This window comes from Malaclemys terrapin, chromosome 13 (genome assembly GCF_027887155.1).
Source record: "Malaclemys terrapin pileata isolate rMalTer1 chromosome 13, rMalTer1.hap1, whole genome shotgun sequence".
Classification (NCBI taxonomy): Eukaryota; Metazoa; Chordata; order Testudines; family Emydidae; genus Malaclemys; species Malaclemys terrapin.
In genome coordinates, this window is record NC_071517.1 from 43,074,904 (window position 1) to 43,101,036 (window position 26,133).

The window sequence follows — 26,133 nt, forward strand, 5'->3', positions numbered from 1 at the left end:
GTGTCATAGCGGGCACACTCCTCTGCATATTCTTGCCCCCACCCACCCAGCAACCCCTCAGCATGACACTTTCTGCCCCTTCTTCTATGGTCAGTCTCCTCCAGTCAGCATGCCCTCCACCCACATTCCTGTCCCTTTCTTCCTCCCCACGCATAAGCACCCATTAGACCAATCTGCCCTCCTCCTTCAGACTGGTTCTCAGCCCCTGTCTCCAACCAGGCAGGTTTCTTCTCCACACTGCTTGGGCCCAGCGGAGGGGCACAGAGCGGCTGCCTGCTCTCCGCTCCCAGGCCTGAGCCCAGCAGCCTTCCCAGAGCTGCAAGCACAGGGGAAGCGTAGCTCAGCCCGAGGCTGGAGCACACACAGGATCGTTGGAGAACTTAGCAGCTAAAATCTAAAGCGTCTCCGCTGAGCCTGTGCAAAGCACAATTTTTCAAAGGATTATGATGTGACCAGATGTAGGCAAAATTTTCCCAGGGATGGCTAAAAGCACATCAGCCTTGCCACACAGGTTACGCCCCTGCCCAGTTTTGAGTCCCTGCTCTGAAACACGGGGAGACCAGAACTTCTCAAAGACAGGGTCACCAGAACCTTTTAGCTTGCGTAAAATAAGGTGCTTTTCCTTAGCCTCATTCTTGGAAACGATTGAAATTTCTCCCAAATATTCAACCCAAGGCAGACACGCAGTGTTGGAAGTTTCAACCCAAATGGATGATGCATAGCAAAGTTATAAGCAACTGAACACACGGGCTTATAAAGGGAAGCGTTGGGCAACTTTACCAGTTTTGCTTGCATTGCACACTGGGTAGGTATCCCAGCGTTCCAAGCGCTGTACCAAGTCAGGGTGGATTGAGGGATTCTAGCCAGTGGAATCTGAGTCCAACTCCCAGGACCCTGCTGCGTCCCAGCCATCAGCAGGACTGTAGGAACGAGGAAATGTCTCCCCTGAGCATCTGACAGGGATTTGGCTCATTCCTATTTCAGTGACGAAATGAAGCGATCAGAGACAGGTGCCGCCCTGCTGTGTATCTCTGTACTGCGGCAGTGCTCACGGGCTCCAGCCACAGTAGAGTGTTTCACGGGGCGTTGGCTGTACAGACACAGAGATGGCCCCTTCCCCACACAGCCAGCACAGACACCAAGGTTAAATTAGATGATCCATTTTTTAATCACCATGTTTATTACTAATGTACAAAATATACAAAACAAAAGGGGGAGGCTGCACCAGTGGGGGGGGGTGGGTGGGTGGGGAGGACAGTCCATGTCTCAGGGAGAGACCGTAAAAAAATAAAACAATGGAAAGGAAACAAACCAAGCCCCCAGATGCCAACAGCAATAAAGTCAGTCCGTTTTCACAGAAAACAGCTTCACGCCCCCCCCCCTCCCCCCCAACGACTCACTAGCACCAAGGGGAGTCGCGTGTCCGCAGTCGGCGGGGTGGGGATGGGTATTTACAGCAAGGGGAGGAGCTCTGATCCCACTTGTTCTCACTCATGTGGTGGGATAACCCCATTGAGGAGGTGGAGTTAAGCACCCCCTTTGCTCAGTGGGTGGGGGGCAGTGGTTAAGGGACCTCTTTCCTCCCCAACCGAAGGATTGGTATCCTGCTGCTGCCAGATGGAGAAGTCTCCGGACCACGTACCCGAGGAGGGCAGTATTTCTGGGGGAGCCGAGCAGTGTGGCCGGCTGCTCCTCAGGGCCAAGGCTCCCCAGGCAAAATGTCTTCAGAGTAGGTCTGCAGCAGGCAAATGCGCAAACAGATCACAGCCCGGAGCTGGGTGGGGCAGCCTGGCAACCCCCCCTTTACACCTTTGCTGGTTCCACAGAGATAAACACAGTGGTAACAACTTGCTTTGCTCCCCTTGCCCCCAGGTCCCAGAGCAGGCGGCAGCTCTTGTGCTTGCAAAAAGTCGGGGGGGGGGGGGGGGGGCGCGGAGTCAGGTCCCATCAGCGCCTCCATCAGGTTGAAACAACACAGGAGGGAGCGGAGTGGCGGGGGGAATTCCCCTCGCAGTGGTTCCTCAGTAGCAGCAGCCGTCAGGGGGGGTTGCTCCTTCCCTCCCCTGGGCGTTACAAGGCCTCACAGAAGCCATAAGTGGTGGATGCAGCCCAAGTCCGACAGCAGGCACCCCAGAGTCCATGAAGCGGGGGCGGCTGTGTTGGGCGGTTTCACGGGGCGTCGGCAGGGTGGGGGGAGGGCCCCAGGCGCTACGGCAGGGGCGGCCCGTTCACTCCGGGATGATAGAAGGCACAGTTGTTCTCGTACCTGCAGCTGCCTTTCAACATGAAGTGGCGACACACGGGGCGGCTCGACATGTCTGCGTGAGAGAAAACGGGGCGCAGGTCAGCCACAGCGGTGGGGCACGGCCAGAGAGGTGGCAGAGCAGGCCAGGGGATGGGGGAGACACTACAGCTCCTAGCATGCAACACTCCACCCTAACCCAGACTGCCAGGAGCATAGATTAAAGCTCCCAGCATGCAATGCTTCACCGTAACTGGGCCACCAGGAGCTAACTACAGCTCCCAGCATGCAATGCTGCAGCTGAAACCGTCTCCCTTGTTCTCACAGGCCCATAGGGGGTCTCTGCCGCTCTGGGCCCCGCCCCCAAGGAGCAGGGCCCGCAGGATCGAATGGGTGCAATGCATGCTGGGTCTCCCCCATTGGCCCTCGCCACCTGCTGGATAAAAACGGGGGAGGGGAGGGAGCACTCACAGGCCCCTCCCACATAGGGGCAGGGCCATTCCAAAGCCATGGCCCTCTGCTCCCCCTAGAGGGCATGCCAAGCCCCCTGCAATTACCTCCTCCGTGGCCTCCACCATGACCCCGGCCATGATCCCCTGGGTGGCCTCTGCCGTGATCTCCTCCGTGGCCACCGCCATGACCGCCGCCTCCGTGGCCTCCACCATGGCCGCCGCCGCCTCCGTGGCCTCCACCATGGCCGCCGTGGCCCCTGCCGTGGCCTCCACCATGGCCGCCGTGACCTCCGCCGTGGCCGCCACCGCCGTGGCCACCTCCTCCACCCATGCCGTTGTTAGGGGGCCCGCCTCTGCCATTGGGGGGGCCGCCACTGCGCCCACCTCCTCCTCGCCCTCGGAAGGGGGGCTCTCCGCCTCGCCCCCGGTGGAAAGGGCCTGGGCCAGGCCCCGGGCCAGGGCCACCCCCTCGCATACCCCCGTGGGGGTTTCCCCGCATGCCGCCGTCAGGGGGATCCCAGAACTCGCCTCGCTGGGGAGGGGGAGGACCCATCATCCTGGGCCCGCCAGGCATGCCGGGACCTGGGGGCATGTTGGGACCCCCAGGGCCACCATGGGGACCTAGGGGAGAAAGAGAGAGGCATAAAGGTTAGAGACCCCTCGTCTGAGCACGCAGGGCAGAAAAACACCTGCTGCCGAACGCCAACCCTGCTCCATGACACACAGTGCCCCTTACTGAGCCCCCCATCCTGCAGCACAGCGCCCCCTAGCACCGCACTGGGGAATTGGCGCCAGCACTGACTGCAAGGGCAGTGTCCCATACTGAGCCTCTACCCCACTCCCCGCAACACAGCACCTCCTAGCACTGCACTGGGGTTAGCAGGCCCTACTGACTCTGGCACACTCCAGCTGAAAGTCTGACAGTCCCGCCCCACCCCCAGAAGATGGTAGCTCCCTGCTTACCAGGCATAGGTCCTGGCCCCCCGGGAGGGAAATGCTGCATGTTCTTTGGTCCAGGTGGGAATCCATTGGCGAGAGGCCCTGGGCCCAGCAGCCCGTGGGGCACTGGAAGACAAGAGAGCAGAGGGGTCAAATACAGCCAACGGGGTTACAATGGGGGGGGGAGGAGGAGAAAGAGAGGAATAGGGGGATCCACTTCCCATCCCTTCACAGCAACCTCCGATCCTAACCCAGAATATGTTTACATGGCCACCTCCCCTGGAACCCCCAGAGCAGGAAATCACACAGACATGCACTCGCACACCCACAACGTCATCAAGATGCTGGGTGCACCAGCTCTCCCCTGGCCCCAGCCTTTCGAACCGAGCAAGGTCACGTCCTTCGGATTACGTGCCTGCCAGAGCCCCTAGAGCTGAAGGAGCAGATGGTTCTAAGTCCCAGGCGCCCCATCAAGACAGACAGACAAGGCAAAGAAACAGAACCCAGAAGGCGACCGGCAGGACATGATTTTCTCCTAGGAGCGGGAGGTGGGAACAGGGTCAGTGCCCCCCACAGGTCTCTTACCTCCTGAGGGCCCTGGGGGCTGTGTCTGGAGGTTGCCAAGCAAGTGTTTGATTTTGTCCGAGTAATCCGGCTGCTTCATTAGCTCCTCCGTCTTGTGGTTGTTGGGCCCGCCCTGTGTAGGGAAGAGGGGGGAGGTGGAGCAGGGTTAGACAGTGTCCCTCCTCTCCCCCACTCACACTATACCCCCTCAGCTCTCTCTGACCTCTAACTCTAGGGCGCTGTGCTAGTCCACTAACCCCTCTAGCTGGGGCCAGGGGCTGGCTTGACCCAACCGCTTTGGGGGAATGGAGTGATGGGAAAGAGTCCCACTCTCCCATGCATCCCCCCACCCCAACTATTCCTCAGCTGGTGCACTGTCCGAGTTTCCCCTTCCCGCTAAAATGCTGGACCTTCAACCAAGCTGGAGGCAGGCCAATGGTCCGCTCCAGCAGTAGTGGGGTGGCAGGGGGGGGGAAGTGATGGTCTGCTCTGGGGGAAGATGGGCCAAGGAGGCCCCACCCACAGGGCAGTGCAGCATTTACCCTTTTGGTGCTGGACCCTCCCACTACGGGGAGCCTATAGGGTCAGTCAGGCTACGCAGCAGCTCCAATTACCATGATGGAGGTGAGGATCTCCTGCACGTTCATGGAGGAGCTGGGGTTGGGGCCCTGAGGGCTCTTGCCGGCCCCCATGCTCCCCATCAGGTTGGCCAGCACTGGGGGCAGCTTGGAGGCCCCGGCTCCGTCGGGAGACTGCGAGGCGGCGGCCGGGTCGAGTCCTTCCTGGTAGGCGGCCTCGTCCATGGTGCATTCCTGAGAGAGGGGACAGAGGAGACACTGGAGTCAGGATGGGCTGAGGGCAGGGAGGACGCCCCAGCCTCAGGGGCTGGGGGTCGCGGCTGGGCACTCAGGTTCCCGGGCCTTTGCCTCTCTCTAGCCCATCCCTGTTTATACAGGGGAGACAGAGACACACAGAGCGGGGAGGGGTCCCCAGGGAGCTGGGAAATGAACCCTCTGCTCTAACCCCTAGACCCCTTCCACAGTGAGGAGTGAACCCAGGAGTCCTGACTACCAATCCCCCTGCTCTACCCCAACAGGCCCCTTCCTTCTGTCCCCCAAAGCAGGGTAGAGAACCCGGGGCCCTGAGCCAGACGTACCTCGTCGAGTGGGATGAGTTTGGGCGGCAGGGGTTCGTAAGACTCCGGGTCGGGTTCATGGGGACTGTCTGGAACGCTGCGGAGAGGAGAGATGCTGGTCACAAATCAGCACCGAGACATGTGGTCATAGCCCCCCATTGATGGGGCTCTCAGCACAGCCTAATGCCTCCCCACTCCCCCACCCCTTAGCTCCCAGCACGGCCTCACAGGCCTGGTCCACACATCCACCCAGCATCTACCAGCCATGGGAAGCAAAGACAGAAGGGTCAGAGGGGCATCCTGGTGCCCAGCAACCTGGAGAGGCCCCTGGTGGGGTCATCTGCTGGGACCTCTGGAGCTGAAAACAGTCGAACAACCAGGTCGACAGGTTCAGAGGCAGCAACCGGCTCATATGCCGCTAGAGAGGGACAGAGCCATGCTGGATTCAGGTAGGCAGCCTTAAATTTAACACACTGGCTGTTGCACAGTGCAACCATTAGAAGGGGGGACAAAGAGCCTACATTGTGCAACTGGGAAATGGCGCCCCGGCCTGAACCCCCAGTACTCTTCCAACCCCTTGCCCTGCCCCCCAGGGCCACACCCACCTCTCCTTGGAGAGGAAGATCTCCTGCAGGATGCCCTTCTCCCTCTCGGCCTGGGTGAACTTCTCGCGGCTGCCGCTGCCCGGCTGCACCAGGGGGCTAGGCAGGTCGATGAGCTTGGGGTAAACCCAGGGCACCTTCTCTTCCATGGCATCGTGGCTGAGCCGACGTGCCGTCTCGAAGGCGTGCCGATCCTTCAGCATCTCCCGCTTGGCTGCCTCGCCAAAGTCCTTGATCTTGTTCACGTTGACTGCCGGGGGAGGAGAAGAAACGGGGAGGGGTTTAGTCAGGGGACAGACAGGCCTCTGCCGTCCAGCCGATGGGAAGGGTGCGACACCCCCACTCCATAATAGGAGTTCAAAAGCCTTGTATCCCTTTTCCCACCTGCAGAAGCCAGGTAGTCCCCTGGTGCTGGAGCAGAGCAGGCACCCCCAGAGGGAAAGGCCCCATGTCCCATACCCCAAGTGCCGGGTGGGAGCGGGTGACCCCAGAGAGAAAGGCCCCCACCCCAGTACTCACCTCGCTCAGTCTCGTCCAGCTCGAAGTAGAAGTACTCCCGCAGCTTGCTCTCTTCAGGCCAAGTCACTGTCTTCTTCTTCTTGCCCTTCTTGGTGAGCCGCGTGGAGTCAGCAGCGCTCTCGGACGGCTTGGCGTCTGAGTTCTGCTCGGACGAGGCTGCGGGGACGGGACACAGAACGGCTCAGCGATCAGACAAACACCCACCCACGGAGCCTGGATCTAACAACCGGCGCCAATGCCTCCTGAGCCCAACCCAGGACCCCCAAGTGAAGACAGTCCTCGCAGCCCCACAGTTGACACAGGGGCTACCTCCACCCCGGCCAAGGCAGCTGTATCCCAGCTGGCATGGCACACCTGGCCACATGCATTATGGGGTTTTATGGCCTCCTGGGTGGCAACATCAGGTCTAATCCAACACAGCCAGGATGTTGGGCTGACACCTACCACCCACCCAGGGTTAGCACAATAGAACCCGTCGGCTCCAACGCCTTCCCCATCCTTACCGGTCTCCATCAGCTCTGGGACCTCTACTGCCGGCACAGGGGTACCGGGCCGATCCACCTCCATCGGCTCGGATGCAGTAGCGGGCTCTGGTGAGGATGGTTTAGCAGTGCTCGCTTCTGGTGCTGGCTTCCCTTCAAACGGGCTCGCCTGGGACACAGAGAGAAGTGTGGGATCAGTGTAATGGGAAGTGAACCAGTAACTCCCAGCCCCTGCCCCAGACCGCACTCCCCTCTCATTGCTGACATCAGAACCCAGGGGTCCTCCTCCCAGCCCCCCACTCTAACCCACCAGCCCCCATTCCCCATCTTGAGGCGTTTGTACCTTGGCTGCTGTAGGAGACAAGACTTTCTTTTTCTTTTTGATCTTGATCCCCGGGATGGGAGCAGAGTTAAGGGCATCGAGGAAGCCCAAGCCCTCCATTGCTGCAGAGAGGGGGGAATGAAAGAGGTTACGCAAACTGAAAGCTCCAAGCACCTGCAACTTCATGTGTTATCCTGCCCCTCCGCCATGCTACACCCCAACTCCCCTCCCAGAGCCAGGGATAAGAACCCAGGAGTCCTGACTCTCAGCCCCACCCCTGCAACTCTCAACAACTAGACTCCACTCCCCGCCCACTGCTGAGGACCGAACCCAGGCATCCTGACTATCGGGGCCTCAATGTACTCACGTTGCGCAGGGATGATCTTGACTTTGATTTCCTTTGTGCTGTTGGGGGTGGTGTTCAGAGGTTTGTATTTCTTCTCTACTGGTGGATTGTCTCCAGAGGGGGCGGACGTGCTGTGAGAGGGAAAAGCAGACATGGTACTGAGACGCTGAGGCCACGGCCCAGGAAAGGGATCAGATGCTGCCCTGAGCAAGGAGCGGGCAAGCCCAGATCACATTGCGATATGGCATGAAGAGCACAGAAAGCACAGCACAACCCTAGAGGTGCTTAGCAGGGGGCTGAAGGGGCAAGCAGGGGGGGCTTGGGGAAGGTTACCAATGCTGGGCCTGTACCACACACACGGCCTCGGGCAAATCCCATCAGCACTCAGTCCTGCCTCCCAGCCCCCACCGCTCTAAACACTAGACCCCACTCCCCTCCCAAGAGCCAGGGATAGAGCCCAGGAGTCCTGCCTCCTAGTTCCACACAGAGTGCTTCTCAGGACTGAGGAACGGAGTGTAAAGGTGAGGCAGACAGAGGAAGCCACAGGCGCAAGGTCTGGACGCTTTCCGCAGAGCAGGGGGGAATGCTCAGACCTACCTCTGTCTCTTTATCGGCATCGGCTTCAGGTTGTATTTTTCAGACACCACTACAGCGTTGGGGTTCTTCTTCAGAGGAACCAGTGAGGGAGTCTCCAATTCCAACCCTACAGCAAAGTGGAGCTCAGGTTAGCAGAATACCGCAAGGGGATAAGCCCCATACATTTCCATAGTACCTCATCTGCAAGGATCCCAAAGGATTTTTATGCTGGGATCGGTCACCCAGTGGAGAAATACAGAAATGCCACCTGTGGGGTTGGGCTGCTGGGGAACAGCTGCACAGTGACCAGCAGTTGCCCTGAGATGCAGCCACCTCTGGGGTGCGACAACTGGGGAACAGCCATACAGAATCCCACCCAAGGTCTCTTAGTTTGCTGCCCTTGATTAGGCCGATTACTCCCCTCGGGAGTTGAGAGATGCCCCTCCCAGTACCCACCAGTGGAGCGGAACTTGGCATGGCTGGGCGCCGTGGTGCGTGGCGATTTTGGCTTCTCTTTTTTCTTCTCCGGCGTCTCCTCAGCCTTGGCTTCCGCCTTGGCCTCCTGAGGCTTCTCCTGGACAGGTGCTTTGCCCTTACTCTCCTCCTTCCGCTTTTTCTTGTCTCGCTCTGCAGGGAAGGGGAGGGGAGGGTTAGGCTCCTGGGGGGTTCAAATCCCAAAGGAAGATGCCACCACAACAGCTCCTCCACCCTCAGGCTCCAGGGAATAGCCTGCAGCCTGCCCACGTCTGGCCGCGAGAAGTGTATTATGGGAGGAGCCACTGAGCAGTAGAGTGGCAGGGATCCCATGGCAAGAGAGGCCAGACCCAGGATGCTGCGGGGAGGGGGAAGTGCCCATTAGTGGGCCAAGGGGCCCGGGCTAGGATGTCTGGGGCCCCATCATTTCAATCAAGGTCTCCTACACGTGTTTCAGGGGCGGGACTCACCCGCAGGCTGCGCGCTGCTCTGGGAGCGGATGACGCCCATCCAGTCGCTGACGAGGATGGAGGCCAGTCTGCGGAGCTCTGGAAGGGGAGAGAGGACAGATGTTACAGCAGGGCAGCTCGCACCGAGCTCCAGCAGACAGGAGGAGGCACGGTGCACATGCACGCAACAGGGCGGTTTCTTACCTTCGTCCTCGCTCGACTTGCTCAGCTGCTTCACCAGTTTCGCTGTGTTGTTCTGGAAGAGATCAGAGAGTTCAGGTCAGCATTGACCGCAAGGGACAGTGTCCCCACCTTGTTCCCTGCAGCATGGAGCCCCCTAGCGCCGCACTGGGCCACCGGGTCAGCACTGACTGCGAAGGGAGGGCGCCAGCAGCTTTACTCACTTGCTTCAGGTGATCCACAGTGAGGGGCAGGTGCTGCAGCGTGAGCAAGATCTGCTGCAGCAGGGGCACGTTGCTGGATGCCTTGGAGCTGGTGAGCCAAGTGTTGAGAAGTTTGTAACCCCCAACGCGGATGAACCTGGGATGAGAGTGGAGCCAGTCAGTGCTGGTGTCATACCTTTCCCCCGCCATGGGCTACAGCTGAACTTTGTACCATCTCTGCCTACTCCTCACAGCCCAGGATTGATCTCCAAGCACCTGCCAGAGATGGGTCATTAAAACCCCATAACCTTCCTGAGAAATCACTTTGCAGCTCAGAGGAAAAAAGACACCCAACCATGGTCATGCAGTGAGTGGCAGAGCTGAGGAGAGAACCCCGGAGTCCTGACTCCCAGCTCCCCCTTCTCTAACCCACTAGACCCCACTTCCCTCCCAGAGCTAGGGATAACCCGACTCCCAGGCCCCACTCTCTGTATGGAACCCTCCACGACTCTTACTTCGCCAGGATGTCTTGCGCCCGGGTCTGCAACAGGATGTTCAGGTAGATGCAGCGACTGACCATTTTCTGTGCGTCTTTCATTAAACTGCAATCAGGAAGGGAGAGACGAAAGAGAAGCTGAGCTGATGCAGTACAGAGAGATCAGAGCACATGGCAAAAAAAACTGCCATGAAATCAGACTCCGTAGGCTTGGGGGCCAAGAAGAAGGATTAACAGGACTCATGTGGGAACAGCATATGGCTTCTTTCCCTTCTGTGGTGCACTGGCTCCAATCTGGCCCCCCGTTGGTGGGGGACTGACTGGCTGAGAGGGGATGGGAATGAGGCTTTTCTGCTCCAGTGGGCACTGGCTCTAATCCAGCCCCAGCCAGGGGCAACAGCTGGCTCAGAGTGGATGGGATTCTCATTAAATTCGGGAGCCTCACTAATTTACTCCAGTTGAGGATCTAGCCCAAGATTAAAATGTTCTGCAAACGTCACACACCTCCCTATAATTGGAGAGGGGTTTTTGAGGGGGTTGGGGGTTAAATATTTTATAGCGCAGTTAGAGCTGCCCAATGCCTCGTCCACACCCTGAAGAACAAGGCAGTTGTGGGAGAGCTTTGGGAATGAATGCTAGGCGTGCTTGGAATACACTGAAATGCCTTCAAGCAACCTGCGGAAGGGACTTTCACTGAGATCCAGGATCCAATAACATTTAGGAAGAGGACTGGATGCATTTCTGAAAGAAGGGGATGGAGTTACAAGAGAGGCAAGGCTGATGTTTCCAAAGCAGCCTAGGGGATTTGGATGCACAACTTCCATTGAAGATGATGGCACCCAAGGCCAACTCCCCACTTGGTGCAAGTCAGCTGTGGTTCCACTGGAGTCAATGGGGCCAGATTCCCCAGGTGGTTTAAACCAGGGCAGCTCCATTGACTACAGTGGAGCTACTTTGATGCACACCAGCTGAGAATCTGGCCTCTGCATGACTAAACCCCCTAAACTGCCTTAAAAACCCCCAACAACTTTAATGCTAGCCATCATACAAGCAGATCAGCATTTAATAAATAAGAATAGGAAAGGAAAGGACTTAAAACGAACAAGAGTACTTGTGGCCCACAAAAGCTTATGCTCTAATAAATTTGTTAGTCTCTAAGGTGCCACAAGTACTCCTGTTCTTTTTGCGGATACAGACTAACACGGCTGCTACTTTAAAACAAACAAACATCTTTGCTCTGATGGGTCATTTTCTCACAGCACAAGCTGCTTACTTCTGCTCTGGGAAACTGAGGTTTTGCCATGTTGTGTCCTGCCATGCTAAAAATCCTTCAAACCACACATTTAAACTGGAGACTTACTTGAAAATCTTGGTGACCCCTTCTGTATTTTTGACTTCTCCATCTCTCCCCAGGAAGCAATCTAATCCTTTTAGGAGTTCATGAGGATCGATTGGTCCAGAGCCCATGATGGACAGTTCTGAAGCAAGAAAGAAAGAAAAAAAAAAGGGGGGGGTTACTCTCAGCAAAGAGCAGAGAGATATCATTGCACTGATAAGTGGAATCAAAACTTGATCAGGAAGGGTACAGCTACTATACAAGTACAAAGTATTATCCTATTGTTGCCACCAGTCAAGAGAGAACCCACTTGGCAAAGATCATCAGTTCCCAGCATTTGAAAACTAGAATTCTTTCCCCTAACCGCACACTCGCAGTTACATACGCACATATCTATGTATCTACCTAGGGCCTTAACCAGGATGGATCTGAACTTGAGGTTTATTCTTTACCAATCTGTCTCCTCTATGATCAAATATCCCCCAAGCTTTTAGGAAATAAATAGGACAAAGGGACAGCCAATTGGGGAAAATCCAGAGCAGGGAGTATCTTCACTAAGGGCTTTCTAGTAATGTTCCCACTCAACCACCTTGAGACTAACAAGTTTATGGCAAGATACCATTTATTGAAATGTGAACAAACACATAATAGTGTTTTCAAGTCGATATTCTCTTTTTAGACAAACCACAGAGGAGAATGCTGATGTTTTTCGGAGACTAATTTTTAGTTTAGGAGTTATTGCACACTAAGGAATTTATATCCAAGTAGACCTTGATCAGAAGAGAGGTGTGGGTCTAAACCTTGTAATATTCAGTGGTTTAGAGAGATAACCAAAGCTAATATTGACTTGAGATGCAATGTTGTTTATGAGAATGGGGCCTAAAATACATCAGCAGCTGAAAGTTTCAGTCTAAATTGGATTACCTACATACTAAAGAAAAAGGTTCTACTTGAGTGAGGGCAGTGGGTTGTGTTGGAATCTCATTTGTTAGAAAGAGCCATTGCAGAAGTAAACCGTCTGTGTTACTAAAGAAATGTTCTTTTTAAAATAGAGAGGCCTGGATTGGAACAAAACAAAAAAAACCCCAGACATAAAAATAATCAACAGGAAGTATTTTGGGCTATGCCATTAAAAAAAAGATTAACTTTTTTTTATTATTAATTTCCCTCCATAACACTTCCAACATCCACAAGTTACAAATTGTAAATAAATAACAAGTTTATTTGGTTTTTAGGAAATGTAATGCACCAAGTTACAGGTACATGTTTAAAACAGCAAAAATGCCACAGATCCACACAAGAAATGCAGAGGACACAATAGCAAAGCAATGGGAAAACACTCTGCCAAGTTGTTCCTTCATGCAATTCTTCACGGCATCCCGATACGGAAGGCACCCTGAAACAAGCTGATTAGTTTCAACAACCATGGTAGGGTAATCTAATCTGTTTGGCTTTATTGTTCAACTGGTTCTTAGGTTTGCCAGGAGGAGGAAAAAAGTATATATATTAAGGGAAAAGGGTTGGGTCCAGACAGAGCTCTCTTCTCTGTACGTTACACCAGATCTTTCAGGGTAGATGCTGGGAAAACAATGTTCAAGGGGAACTGGCAAACGGCCCATACAAAGTTGACTCTCTCCCCAAAGTCAGGATGATGCAAAGTAAGTCATGCATGGATAAATTATCCTGTTTGCCAGGATGAATGTTACACATCATCACACCACCATTTCCGTTAGGTCGTTCAGACCCAATGAGACCAACGATGGTGTGAATCCCTGGCATGTAAAGGGGTTAAGGTAGATATCCTAACAGTAAACAGTGTGTCTGAAGTGCATGAGTTGATGCCAGCAAAAAATTCAGTTCAATTAGTGGGAGATTCAGATAAGACTGAGCTGAGTTAAAAGGCCATTGGAAAGGCTTTATCACCCAAAATTTGATTTTAAAAATTGTCCTGTTTAAGTGTTTTCATAAATCTTGTTAATTTCATTGAAGAGAGACACCTTCACCCATAGATATACACACACCTCTCCCAGGCATTGCATGCCCTGCCTAGAACTGAGAAATTAAACAGACTGGGAAAGTGAAATTGACCAGGCTAGTTAAATTGTCTCAGACCCTAGTGCAAGAACAGCCACACCGTGGGAGCAAGGTAGAAGTGTCAGTCTGAAGAGACTAACTGGAGAAACTGTCTTGGCCACGGCCCTTTAAAGGGCTTGATTAGCAAGCAAGGCAGACATTCCTCCTACCCCCACCATGAGGGCCAGAGCCCAGTCTCGGGCACTGTAGTATTTCTGTCACAGGCTCCTACGCTACAGAAGAGAAAATGGGATTTGAGGACTGCACAGACCAGGAATCACTGGCTTAAAGTCAGGCTATTTTGTGTCAGTCAACCCAGTCTGGGGGGGCGGGGTGGGGAGAAGAGGGGAAGCATAAATACACTATTGCTGTCCCTCTTAAAGGTGGAGCATGCATAAGCAACAACTGACTAATTGAGCAGTGACAGAGCAGACACTACTTCCCCTTAGTACAGGCTTGAGTTTTGGTGCAGACAGGAATGGCAGTTTACAGGTGACTAGGATGCAGCAGCCGAGGTTAAGCAGCTCGGCCTTCCTTAATGGTGGCAACAGCCACCCCTTAATTCTTGCCCCAGGGAACACAGAGGGGTTCCCACTAGGAGACACTGCACTCACCCCTTGGAATGAAAACTGCTTGCAGTATAGAGCAGTGGATAGATTAATGCACCCTTACGCTACTGCCTATCTGGGAAGCTTGTAACACAATACAGGTTAAACTACAACAGAAGTGGACAAGCAGGACCAGGGCTGGGACATTGCTTAGAGATGCACTGGCTGGGTCTGCTTCAGCAACACGCAACAGATCTGCCTTTGTATGTTACCCTTATTCAGAGGGTGGGGTGAAAGTGTAGTGTAGCTGCCTAGGCGTAAACAGTCCCCGTGCTGTACAGCGAGGAATGATTAGTGTCGATGGTAACTGGTGACACTAAGGCAACATACTCCCCATTGGTAAGTTACACACACATTGCGTGAGGCATAGACACCGAGACCCAGCACTGAAACAAGCGGGGCTGTGTGTAGGCTGCCAATGCAGCTTTGCTTAGGGGAGCAGAGGGGTTGGCGCGAGGAGGGAGAATTTACACACACACACAGATGGGCAGCATGGCTGAGTTCCAGAACTTTGTTGACTGTGGCAGGCTGATCGAGACTGGATTCAACATTGAAGGAAGAGATCCCCTCGTCGCTGCCTTTTCAGCAAAGTCCTTTCTCCGAGCAGGAGGGGAAAAATATCCAACCACAGCCAGCTCTTCCAAGGTCTGGTGTGAACTCCTCCCCAATAAAGTCTCTCTCCAAGTTAACTGCAGAGATCCACCATCACTTACTGGGCAGAGGAGTTTAGTGGGAGCAAAACTAGACAGTAGGGAGCGATGGAAAGTTGTTACCAGCTGACGGTTGTTCGGTAGCTTGGGGGGGAATCAGTTTGGGGGGTACGGGGTGTCAGTCCAGTTGCAAGGCATCCATGCCGAGAAGTCTCTGTGCCTGCAGCCCTCGGCGGAGAGCGGGACAGGCCATGGAGACTGAATTCCCCTCTCACCCCCCAGAGGTGGCCTCCTCCACACGCAAGGTAAATGCGCTTCGGCAGGGGAAAAAAGCTCGCAGTGCCGCTGCCAGGCTTGGACATGCTTTGCTGGTGAAGAGAGGACTTCAGTCTCCAGGGCTGCCAATCCGACACCTGTCACCATCCACACAAGAGATCAAACACAGAGTTATGTACACAGGAGAACTTAGCCATGGCAATTTCATCCCAGTAGGGAAATCCCACCTGATGCCCTGATCGTACTCCATGCTGGAAGACCAGGCACTATGATTACGAGAGAGTAGGAGATAGAATCATACAGACATAAGACAGTTATAAGTCTAGACAGATCTACAAATAAGAGATCCCTTTGCTTCATTGGCAGAATAAGGACCAATACACAGAATTGACCAAGATAACAAATAAGGATTCCACTTTGTTGCCTTGAGGCTGCAGGAAGGTCTGCGAGCATGTGAATTCCCCAAGGCGCTACCGGGCATAGTAAAGAAGAGTGGGAGTTTCCATTGCTCAGGGTTCCCAGCAAAGATTTTAAGTTCTATTAATAAAGACTACACACCCATCAGATATATGCACAGATGACAGGCTGCAACAGCTGTGTATTAGCATATGCAACTATTCTGATAAGTGCAGTACTTGACTAAAGGACACCAGAGGAAAGACTAAGACACCATAGCCTCGGCAACTGTGAGCAAACATTAGATCACCGGTTTCTAGACAATTTAAAAGAAATTTCCTGTGGTATCAACCCCTTCCCTGCCTGAATAAGACTAAAATCAAAAGAAAGTTAAAAAAATTCTAGCTCTCTTCTTTACTGTTTCTGCTATTTACTTCCAATATTTCTCAGCTCAAGCAGTAAGACGTGTTTCTATTCAATTTCACTTTGGCACACTGCTAAAGCTTGACACATTTGGGGTTGCCTATGGTACAGATAGAGATGCTTGCTCTTACTGGAATTTATAGCACTCATGGAAACTTACTAAAAGCTTTTTTTTTAAAAAAGATTAATGGCAAGTTTGGCTCAAGTCTCTTTAAAGATAACTTGAACATCTGTTAAAAAGGCAAACTGCAAAGGTTTTGTTAAGAGTTAACTGGCTTGGTAAGAACTTAAACATAAATCTCATACTTTGACAAGATACCCCCCCCTCTAAGCATCAGAGAAATCCAAACTCCAGATTTCTTGGCATTCCACCTAGACAGGGGTGTACAATAAGCAAGTGGAGTGAAGCCAGTGGTTAGAAATTGGAAGTCAGATGGAAGGCTCCTTCTTCAGGATTGGTCCCTACAGCTTACATTTGAAGTAATGTTCAATATGCACTCCTACCACAGTGATAGACAAGGTATTAACACTTGAATAGAAAGTCTAAACCTGTTTATAGCGCTTATGTCCCTTCACCCAGGAGAGAAGCCTGGAGTTTCTGGCATTTTAAGAACTAGATATAAAGTGGGGGAGAAAAAGTGTCTTTAGGGAACCAAATTAATATTCCCATTTTATAGACAAAAATATAAAGATCTATATATATATGATCTACCCAAGGTCACACAGGAAGTCTGTCTTCAAGCCAGGAATAGAACCCAGGAGTGCTCAAGAGACTAAACTAGAACCCAGGAGTCCTGTGCCTCAAACCAGATGGCATTTTTTCTCCTAAAATGACTGACCCCCTATCCTAAACTCAAGCCTTCATCAGCGGTTCTCAAACTTTTGTACTGTGACCCCTTTCACACAGCAGGCCCGAGTGTGACCCCACTTTTAAATTAAAAACACTTTTTACATTTAACACTCTTATAAATGCTGGAGGTGAAGCAGGGGGTGGAGGCTGACAGCTCATGACCTGCACCTAATAACCTCCTGAGGGGTCACCACCCCCAGTTTGAGAACCCCAGCAAGACCTTTGAGTTCACCTCTGAAAACATCAAAAAGCATATTTAAGGTTTCAGTTACACATTTAAGCCTAATTTAGACTGAAGTCCACTTTTAGCCAACTACAGGTCTAGTTTGATCCCACTCTCTGGGCCAATAGCTTGACCCACAGTTAACTGGAAGGGGCTTGAAGCAACATGTCAAAGTTACAAACTCTGAACATGGATTATTGCAGCGTCAACCAGCCCAGGTATAAAGGAAATAGCGTTCCACTCTGAAAAGCTGCTAGGAAATGGCATTGTGTGGGTCCATGATCCCAAATCAAGCATGTCAGGTTATACACGTAGGAAGGTTTTTGCTACCTGGTTCCTTACAAACCCAACCCAGGATCAGATAAGCAACTTTTTTTTTTTAAAATCGCTTGTGCATCTCCATTAGAGAGATTCTGCTGGTCTGATTCTGTCCTCAGTCTCAAGAGCTCAACAAATCTGGCTCTGCAATCAGACATCTTAATATGGGCGCAGTGTTAGAGCACTAGAACCTAAGGTTCCCAATTCTGTGCAATTCCCCACTCCACTAGATTTCCTGTGTGACCTTAGGCCTCATGCTCCATGTGTAAAACAGGGATAATAGCACTGCTCTACCTCACAGAAGTGTTGAGAGACTATGAATGTTGTGAAGCACTTGAGATCTACTGATGAAAAGCGCTAGATGAGAAAGGCATATCTGTGATTTGACAAGATGCCATTTTAGAAATATGCTTCAGAAGAGAAACACTTTAAAGAACAGTTTTAAGTTGCTTTTATAGGAAAACAGTTTTTCTATTGTTATCTTGAGGAAATTGCAATCTTAGGTCAACAGTTTTAGCAGAAACTCCTGGCAAAGCTTTAGAAAAACAGATAAAATGTTCATGACTTTGCCCAGAGTTTCTCTTTTTTGCATGCACCCTAGAAGTTCACATCACGAGCAGCATGTCTCCGTCCATTCCTCCCCAACAGGGGCATTTGATTTGAAAGCAGTGTCAATGGCTGAAGAGAAACCAAAACTTGTGTGGTCAATATACCCCTGCTTCATGGAGAAGAAATGCCTCATATGAAATTTACATAATGGAAAATGGTTGCCTAGTTACCATTTTCATCCTATCGCCCCAAACAGATCCCATGGTATTAGTCATACTCTGGCATTAGTGTCTTAGTTTTAAAAGTAACACTAATCATTGCATTTGAATGCTCAGATCTGCACATGTTCTGGGCACTGAGCAATAGATTAGGCTTTCTACAATTAAGGAATTTTTGGTTGGAAAATTTGGCCTGCTGTTGGCCATGGAAATAACCAAACTTGACTTTAGACTCCACTGCCAGACATAGGAAGGAGCAGGCTTAGGACAAACATTGCTCTCAGACAGCAGCTACCCACAAAAAACAAGCTACAGCTCAGTCACTTCACTCCAGCTCCTGAAATGCAGTCACCTCTGGGGTGGTACATTGTAGCTGTTTATGGCACACAATGCTAATCAAAGGTAAGCACAATTACCTGAACAGGTAAGAATTTGGCTAGGATGTCTTAGGTGTTCACCTCCACTGAAAGGAATGGGTGATCTAGTCTAAAACCCTTTGAGGCATGGCCCTACTCTTTAAAGTGACTAAAGGCATCTTCTCTGATTCCTGTGTGTATATTAGTCAGATCTGCTAACTTTAATAATAACACATTTGATCCCTGTTAGCCCTAGAGAACCAAAAAGGCTTTAAGGGAGTGTGCCACATTCTATTTTAGGCTCACCCATGAGTTACAGTGTAACTGCACTCACATGTGGGTAAGCTTACTGAAATCAGGTTAAATGAAGGCAGAACTTAATTTGTACAATCTATTCCTGATGAAAACAAGACTGAACCTAACTTAACAACTGAATCCCAGCCTGAATTTGCAGGGCTGGCAGAAAGCCAATTTTATTTGCCAGTTGACTAAACAGGATCTAGAGTTCTGGGACAAAAAGCCACACAATGCCTTTTTACAGAGTTGCTTCTCTGAGTAGAGCTGCACTCTGAATTTAACCAAAAAAAGTAGTGATTCAACTGTGAGTGGCTTAAGTCTCCCAAGCATTAATTCTAATCCTGGTTGAACAATAAAACATCGACAACATTTGCTGAACTAGTCCTGAAGCAGGGCAGAAACCAATTTGTGGTATTTGCAGAACCGAGTGTGTGATAAATATCAGCTTTCAATGCCAAATCCTAATATGGATGTTCAGAAATCCTGACTATCTAGGATCCCAACTGAAGTCAGTGAGTCTGAACATCAGGCCTACAGTTTATATGGTGCAAGAAACGCTTCCAGTGATGTGAACTTTTAAGCAATATTCTTACATATTTCTACCCAACATTAAAGGCAGTTTCTGTAAATACACAAATAGCATGATCAATTACAAGGTACAGTCAATGTATGAGCGTCAATAGATTACTTCCTTCTGAAAAAAAAAATCATTACAGGTCAAGCTGGTAAGGGGGAAGAGCAGCATTAGGTACACACTTTAGCCAAAAAAAAAGTTATCCTAGAACATGAATCATTGAACTGGTTAACTATCACTTAAAAGGATACAAGAACAAAGACATTTTTTAAGCAGACTAAAATTTACAAGTTCAGCAAAATGCAACAACCACCAATTTGCAACCCAAACATCGCAGCTTTAAGGGCAGAGAACCAGAAGTGAAATTGAATAGAAACAAAATATGAACTAGCTTGCTCCTTTGTGAGAAATAGAGGAAGTAACCAAACTTTTTCCCATGACAGATTTCAAAATATCCTTTGGGTTTGAGCTGACGTTAAACACAGATAAAGGCATTTTTAGATGTTACGATTTCAGCCTTGTATTTTAAACTCCATCTCTTGAGAGCCTAGAGTGAAAAAGATGGAAAAGTTTTTAATCCAGTTAGATTTGAAATTGTTGTTCACCCCTTTGCAAGGGATCTAGTTAATTTCTCCCAGTGCTAATGAGAGCGCCTATGGGCAATAATAAGCCAAGGAGGACATAGGGAGCGGATTTTAAGCAGTGGGTCATACAAAAGGGACTCTCTTCAGAGAGACTTATATTTATCCACTGCCAAGATCTAGCCAGTCAGTATTGACGTAAAGAGCATCAAAACTACACGGCTGTGCCAATTTAAGAGAAAGACAGCTGTGCGCTCCCGCCTCCAAAGACAAAGGAATCCTGCACAGACTGGGTCAATTTCTGAATGCTATGGGTGATGGGATTTACTGAAGTAAGCGTATCCAGAGGGGCTACAAGCAGCTATGGACATGGCACAGATAGAGAGCCTTGAGGGTCTGGATGGGATAGAAAGATACAGAGGACAGATGACATACCACAAGCAAAGCACAGCTACTGATCTATTAGGATTTAAACCCCTCCGCAAGTAGCGTTCCAGTACAGCTGAGAAGTTAGATCCCATGTGACTGGAGACCACCGGGAGAGTTGTTTTGTACTTACAGTTTAGAGATAGAAATCAGGATTTTATTCCAATGAAGACAGACATCTTCATAGCCTATAATCCTATTAATATATATATCACAAAGGATTTTTAAGACTTGGTATTCTAATCCCTAACACTGGGGAGTGACTGAAGACTGCCAATTACTGTAATGTTACAAAAACAGCTGTTCGTTAAATCATGATTAAAACCATCCTGATGGAATAACCCTTCTGTAACACCTTCTGAGGCTCTCAAAGCACTCTAGCAACAACAAAGTAAGCCTCACGGTGTTTTCCCACTTCAGTCCCCAGTAGTTTTGGGTAAGGGGAAAACGAGCTAGTGGCTTTTTCTTTATCTGCTTATGTCTCCATTTCAGTGCCAGAGGGTTAGAATCCAGGAGTCCGGACTCCTAAAGACCCCCCCCTCCCCCGTCCCTTTTCCTAACTACCACACTCCCATCAAAAGAGACACCCGACCCATGAGCCCCAAGCACCAAATCCTCTGGCACTATCTACACTCTTTCCCAAATCCAGGCACAGACCAGGAGTCCTGACTCCCAGCGTTGTGCTCTAACAGGATAATCCTCCCCTTCCACCTATGGCAAGGAAACTAGGATTAGTTTGTTTCTATGTTTCTAAAAAACCACAGTACTTACTCCCCTTCCCTTTGAAAGGACAAAATAGTCACTGAAGTGACTACAGCAGAGTTAAAACAAAAATTAAATTCAGCCAGATATTTAAATTTAAATATTTGGACCCCCATGTGTTCAGAGACCTATTGATTTCTTCACACCTGAATTATTTTCCCTGGGGGGTCTAAACACTAAACTGAGTTTCACCAAGAGGCCAAGCTACCTCAAGTCAGATCTTTACAATATGTTGTCCACATATGGTCTCAGCATAACTGAGGCTTCAAATATGACAGAGAACCTGCCAGTGACTGTCAAGGTTACTAGGCTACAGCAAAGGGTTCAGCTTCTGCACAGTATCTTTGTCCCTTTAGCATCTCAGTGTCTTACTTCTCCAACCCCATCTCGTATCTTCACCCACATGAGTAAGACCATGAGATTATAACTTCAGGAAGGTGAGGGAAGAAAGACAGCAGGAGCAGAGGACTTCTAGAACAAAAATCCTGTTAGCAGAAGCTGTACTCCTTTTTCAGTAAACATCAGGTGCTCTTAACACCTGTCAAGAGCTACTAAGGTACAAAAGCTTCATGTATTGGGATTTTTTAAAAAGTGTGGTATTAAAATACTTTTAAAAGCCATCTTTAGCCAAACCTTTATTGATCTCTCTTTAGATAAAGATCACTGGCTGCATAGAATAAACATCTAGTTTGGCAATCATTTAGGCTTCTGGCAAGAGAAAGTTTTAGCAGGCCTATTACCTGACTGACAGTCCCCACTGTGTGTTCACCCACATTTACCCTCACGTAATTGATTTTGTCCATTTAAATGTCTGAATGGATTCTGGTCTATTTCCTAGTGTTTGGTTAAAAAAAAAAAGTTTCCCCTCACTGAATGTTTTTCTCAAAAAATTAAATAGATTTTCTATTCCTATTAAGAGGCTGCAAGAGCCATTGCTGCTTTCATCAACCTCTCTGGTTGGATCTTTTGTTATTTTCCTCATTTAGCATATTTCATCTCCATTAGTCTTCTGTGCGCTTGGAAATTTAGAAGTGCACACAACTGCAACACAGCGAATGGTCCCACCGTGCCAGCCTTAAGCGGACCCACCCATCTGGCACAATCTCTACAAGGCCTTTGCTAAATTTGCTGCTTGCATACAACTTACCTCATCCTACCTGCACTATACATACAGCAGCTAAGACCCAAGCCTGAGAGAAACTTAGCACCCAGGCCAACTCTTAATGACTTCAACAGGATTGCAGCTCAATGCTTCAAGATCAGGCCACTACAGGCTGTATAGTGTTCAGTCCCCATGAGACTAAAATGCTGAATTGCTTTACATTGCATGAAATGCTACCACTGGACACTGCAGCAGGTATTTCACCTGCTGGGTTTGAAAAATCTGCCTTGTGAAGTCCCATTTCATGTTAGAAACAGTCCAGAAAAAAATCCAGCAGTTAAAAAAAAACCTCTCAGTCACAAAAGCAGCCTCTCCTTGGTTAAAAGCTATCGGACGCTCATGCAGATCCAATGGGTTGGCTCTGGTAAAAGAAACCAGATCTCTCTAATGCAAAGTCTCAAAAAATTAAATTTGTAGTTGTCTTAACAGATTGGCAAGCTCTTAAATCAAGACTCAAAATATCCTTATAGCCTCTGCATGCATCAGTTGCTGTCACTGCGCGGAGTTGACAATGGAAGAAGAATCAAAAAGAAATAAGCAAAGTGGTCTGGAACAGAAATGAAGGTTGTGAAATGTAATTAATACCAGAAAGGTTTGCTTACCCGTGATTTGTGGCTGTTCCCCTCCCTTTGATGAGGGCTTCCCTTTTTTCCTAATGATCACTTCTTTTCCTAGTACATTGTACAGGAACTATGGCACTGTGGAATGTGGCAAATTAATTGAATACAAGACTTTTTACCTTTCCCCTGCCCAACAAGACACTTGGGGTGTGTGTGGCTGGAGAAAATGCACGCACCCCTCCCACCCCCAGAATATCCTTGACAACAGATTTGTGGGTTATGTACAGCACCTTTGGAGTCCAGTGATAGCATTTCACATCTGTTATAACAAATCAGATTACATTAACTGATCAAAAGGAATGCTCCCCCACTTCCCTTCGGAAAGTCTAAAAAAAGGTACCAGTGAAATCCCAGAGTAGGAGGGAGACAAAGCAGACCGTCTGCTTTACTGAGCATGGAAGCTGGATAGAAACCAATGTAAGTTACAAATACAGCCAGATAAGACAGACAAGAGAGAGGAGGTCCAAACTCAGGGGTTATGTTGAAACCTATAAAAAGAAAGAAGCCTGGTGGACTTAGGATCATACTTTGTACTCATATATTAACTTGTACCTAGAGAATTCCTGTAGATGAAACAGCCAGGAGCGGAATTTGGTTAGAACAGTTTAGAAAGGGGAAAGGGGGGGGTGGGGGACGCGCGCTCGGTGCATTCCCCTCCTTCTTCCCCCCCGCCCGCATCTCATTCCCTCCATCCCATGCCTCCAAACGCAAGCCAGTCGGTGGGAGGAGTTTGCTCAGAGCTCGTTACATCACCTCCCTGCCCATGGGTTCTCGCTTTTGTACAGGAAGAGACAAAATGAGGCAGACGCCATTTTAGAAGCACAAGGGAGAGGGGAGGGGAAAAAAAAAAAAACACAAACAAAAAGGCTTCAGTATCTATTAAGAGGGAATTCATATAACAATACAGCCCCCACCATATCTATATATACACACACACACCCCGCTTTGTATCCTATAATCTCAATCCTACAATGCTACACCTATTAAAAATACAAAGGGGGAATCCAATTCTTGTTAATGTGAGCCGAAGATTCACTACAGAATCTCCCCATCATCATGGGGGGGGGGCGAATTTGTCCCCCTCCAAAGTATGGGAGGGGCAAAAAAAGGGGGGGTAAAAATGGGATCAACCTGCAAAAACCAAAAACAAAAAAAAATATGCTGCTTGCCAGGAACAAAGACAAGGAGACAAAACAGCTTCGCCATCTTTAGTAGGGAGGGGAAAATAGAAAGCGAGAATCACATTTTTAAAAGCACATTAGATTTTGTTATAATTGGAGTCTAATTGTTATCAAATTTCATGTTGATCTTTTAAAAAATAAGTTACTGAATTTTAACAAAATTTGAAAGTTTTTTTTTTTAAACCAACTCTTGCAATCTTTATTTCTAGATTGCCACCCAATTCTTAAAGATTGCCCTTTCTCCCCAGCTACTACATATATATGCAAATACATTATTAAAGTGGTTCTCCGGGTTCTAAAAAAATAAAATCACACCAAAAAAAACTAACAATTACATTGAATTTAAAAATATAGAAATGGATTTGACAGATCACTGTAAGGTTAACTATTTTTTTAAACCAACCCATCATTGTCTAATGCCATAGATCTTTCTTGCTTCCCTTGCCACTTATAGCCTTACCCTGCAATCTTTATGTACAGATTGCTCATTTTCCTTGTCTCCCACACAAAGAAGCGATACTTTATGGCTCAGTCACCGCCATCTTTTGTATGGGAGCTCATTAACCCTTCATATTCGTGGAGACGATGGATTTGTCTAAGAGACCATCGTACTCCTTATAAATATGCATTCATATTTTGCAAAATGCCTGACGTTTAAGGGTTAACCATCTTGAAACAAAGCCTACTTTCCTCTCAATTATATACACATTTTTGGTTTCTTCCTGGCGTTAATTCTTTTTGGTACAGAGGAGGAAATTTTTTTTTTGGTCAGTTGGTTGAAAATTCGACACTTACTATCCAATAATTTTTCTCGTCGACAGCGCTTCAAAGTTTGTTAATTTTTTGTTTGATTAAAGTGGTGTATTTTAAAGAAAAAAAATAATTGATTTGTTTTTGGTCATGGTTTTAAAAAAATACAGCAACTTTTTGGGGATTTTTGGTGGTTTGTCGAGATAAAGAGATGCAAAAAGTTGCTAGATTTAAAAAAAAAGGATCAGGACAGGTTGTTGCTAATTATTTTTTGTTTGGTCTTTTGGTATGTTTAAGTGGCAGTTTCCTTCAGGTCACAAAGAATTTGAACGGCTTCCCAAGGACGGTCGAAAATATGGTGGCTGCTTTTTTGTGTCTTCCAAGGACCAAGTGGGGGGGGATTTTTCTCTTTCTCGTAGCAAATTCGACGCCAGTCTCAAGACCAAACCAACCTAGAACAGAAGAAAAGGGAAAAAAAACACCGCAATGAGCATTTTTAGACACAAAAGGCACCCCCCCCCTCAAATTTTTAACCACAAAAATACAAAATTTGGCAAAAACGTAATTTTTCAGATTTGCTTTTAAACCGCTGGGATCTGGCCTGTTATAAATTGTTGCAAATCTGTGGGACCAATAGGGGTGGGTGGGTCTGGGAACGAAAATGGGGATTATCGGGGAACCACCCCTGGAGGGGGGGGGGGGAAGTTTCCTGGTTCAGATGAAGCCCAGTTTCAATTAAAAGCCCCAGTTCCCTGCCTCAGACCCAGGGGGTTAATTAGCAGCAGAAGTTATTAATGATCAAGGTCATTCAGAAGGGCTAACAGCAGCCCCCCAAACCACTCCTCCCCCCGCCCCCGCCCTGTACCGCAGCCTAGCGCTCCTAAGAGCTCAGTACTCACCTCTAACCAGACCCCAGAATGGCCGCACACCGCGCGAGTGGCGCTTTTTATATGTGGCCCCGCCCCCCTCCGGCCCCGCCCCCCTGCGGCTGGCGCTGCGGCGCGAGAACAAAGCTTCCGTCCTCTCCGCTCCCCCTCCTCCCTCTTACCCAACGGCCGGTTACTCGAGAACCGATTTAAAACCGCTAGCGAAACACACCGCCGGGGTCCGCTCTCGATGGGCGAGCGGGATCCAAGCTCGAAAATCAATTTTAAAATCGGCGACGGTTGTGACGCAGTTAGGAAGGGGCCCCAGCGCGCGTGCGCGAAGGGGAAAGGCGGGGTGACCGGGCTTGGCTGGCAGGCAACGCCCTTGCGGAAGTGTCACGAGACTCTCTATACCGCGCATGCGCGGGGGTCTGGTCGGCTGATTTCCCCTTAGCTGTCGTCCTGAAGGTTGTGCGCATGCGCGGCCAACGCCCGGTATTGTCTTCAGCTTGTGGCGCAGTTTTTATTCCGCTCCGAGGTGTGCGCAGGTGCGCCAACAGAGTGGGTCAGCGCATGCGCAGTGATCATCCCGCCCTTTTCAAACGAAAACTATTAATCCTTACAACATTTCTTTCGAACCGACGAGCCCACGCGGTA

General features: G+C 49.5%; 1 protein-coding gene across 2 annotated transcripts; it reads right to left on the reverse strand.

Moving 5' to 3' along the window:
- Positions 1–1,223: 1,223 nt before the first annotated feature.
- Positions 1,224–26,075, reverse strand: PPP1R10 (protein phosphatase 1 regulatory subunit 10). Of its 2 annotated transcripts, XM_054047429.1 has the most exons (20): positions 25,659–26,074; positions 24,656–25,062; positions 11,342–11,459; positions 10,001–10,087; positions 9,507–9,642; positions 9,307–9,358; positions 9,124–9,201; positions 8,636–8,806; positions 8,201–8,306; positions 7,625–7,734; positions 7,279–7,379; positions 6,957–7,104; positions 6,454–6,609; positions 5,938–6,184; positions 5,354–5,429; positions 4,812–5,009; positions 4,219–4,330; positions 3,658–3,759; positions 2,800–3,315; positions 1,224–2,318 (listed from the first exon to the last, which is right to left on the reverse strand). In XM_054047429.1, the coding sequence occupies exons 3-20, from the start codon at positions 11,446–11,448 to the stop codon at positions 2,209–2,211; spliced, it is 2,613 nt and encodes an 870-aa protein (XP_053903404.1). In that variant the 5' UTR covers positions 11,449–11,459; positions 24,656–25,062; positions 25,659–26,074; the 3' UTR covers positions 1,224–2,208. The 2 variants fall into 2 exon arrangements, with proteins under 2 accessions (XP_053903404.1, XP_053903405.1); XM_054047430.1 differs by lacking the exon at positions 4,812–5,009 and having other exon boundaries at positions 25,659–26,075.
- Positions 26,076–26,133: the final 58 nt, after the last annotated feature.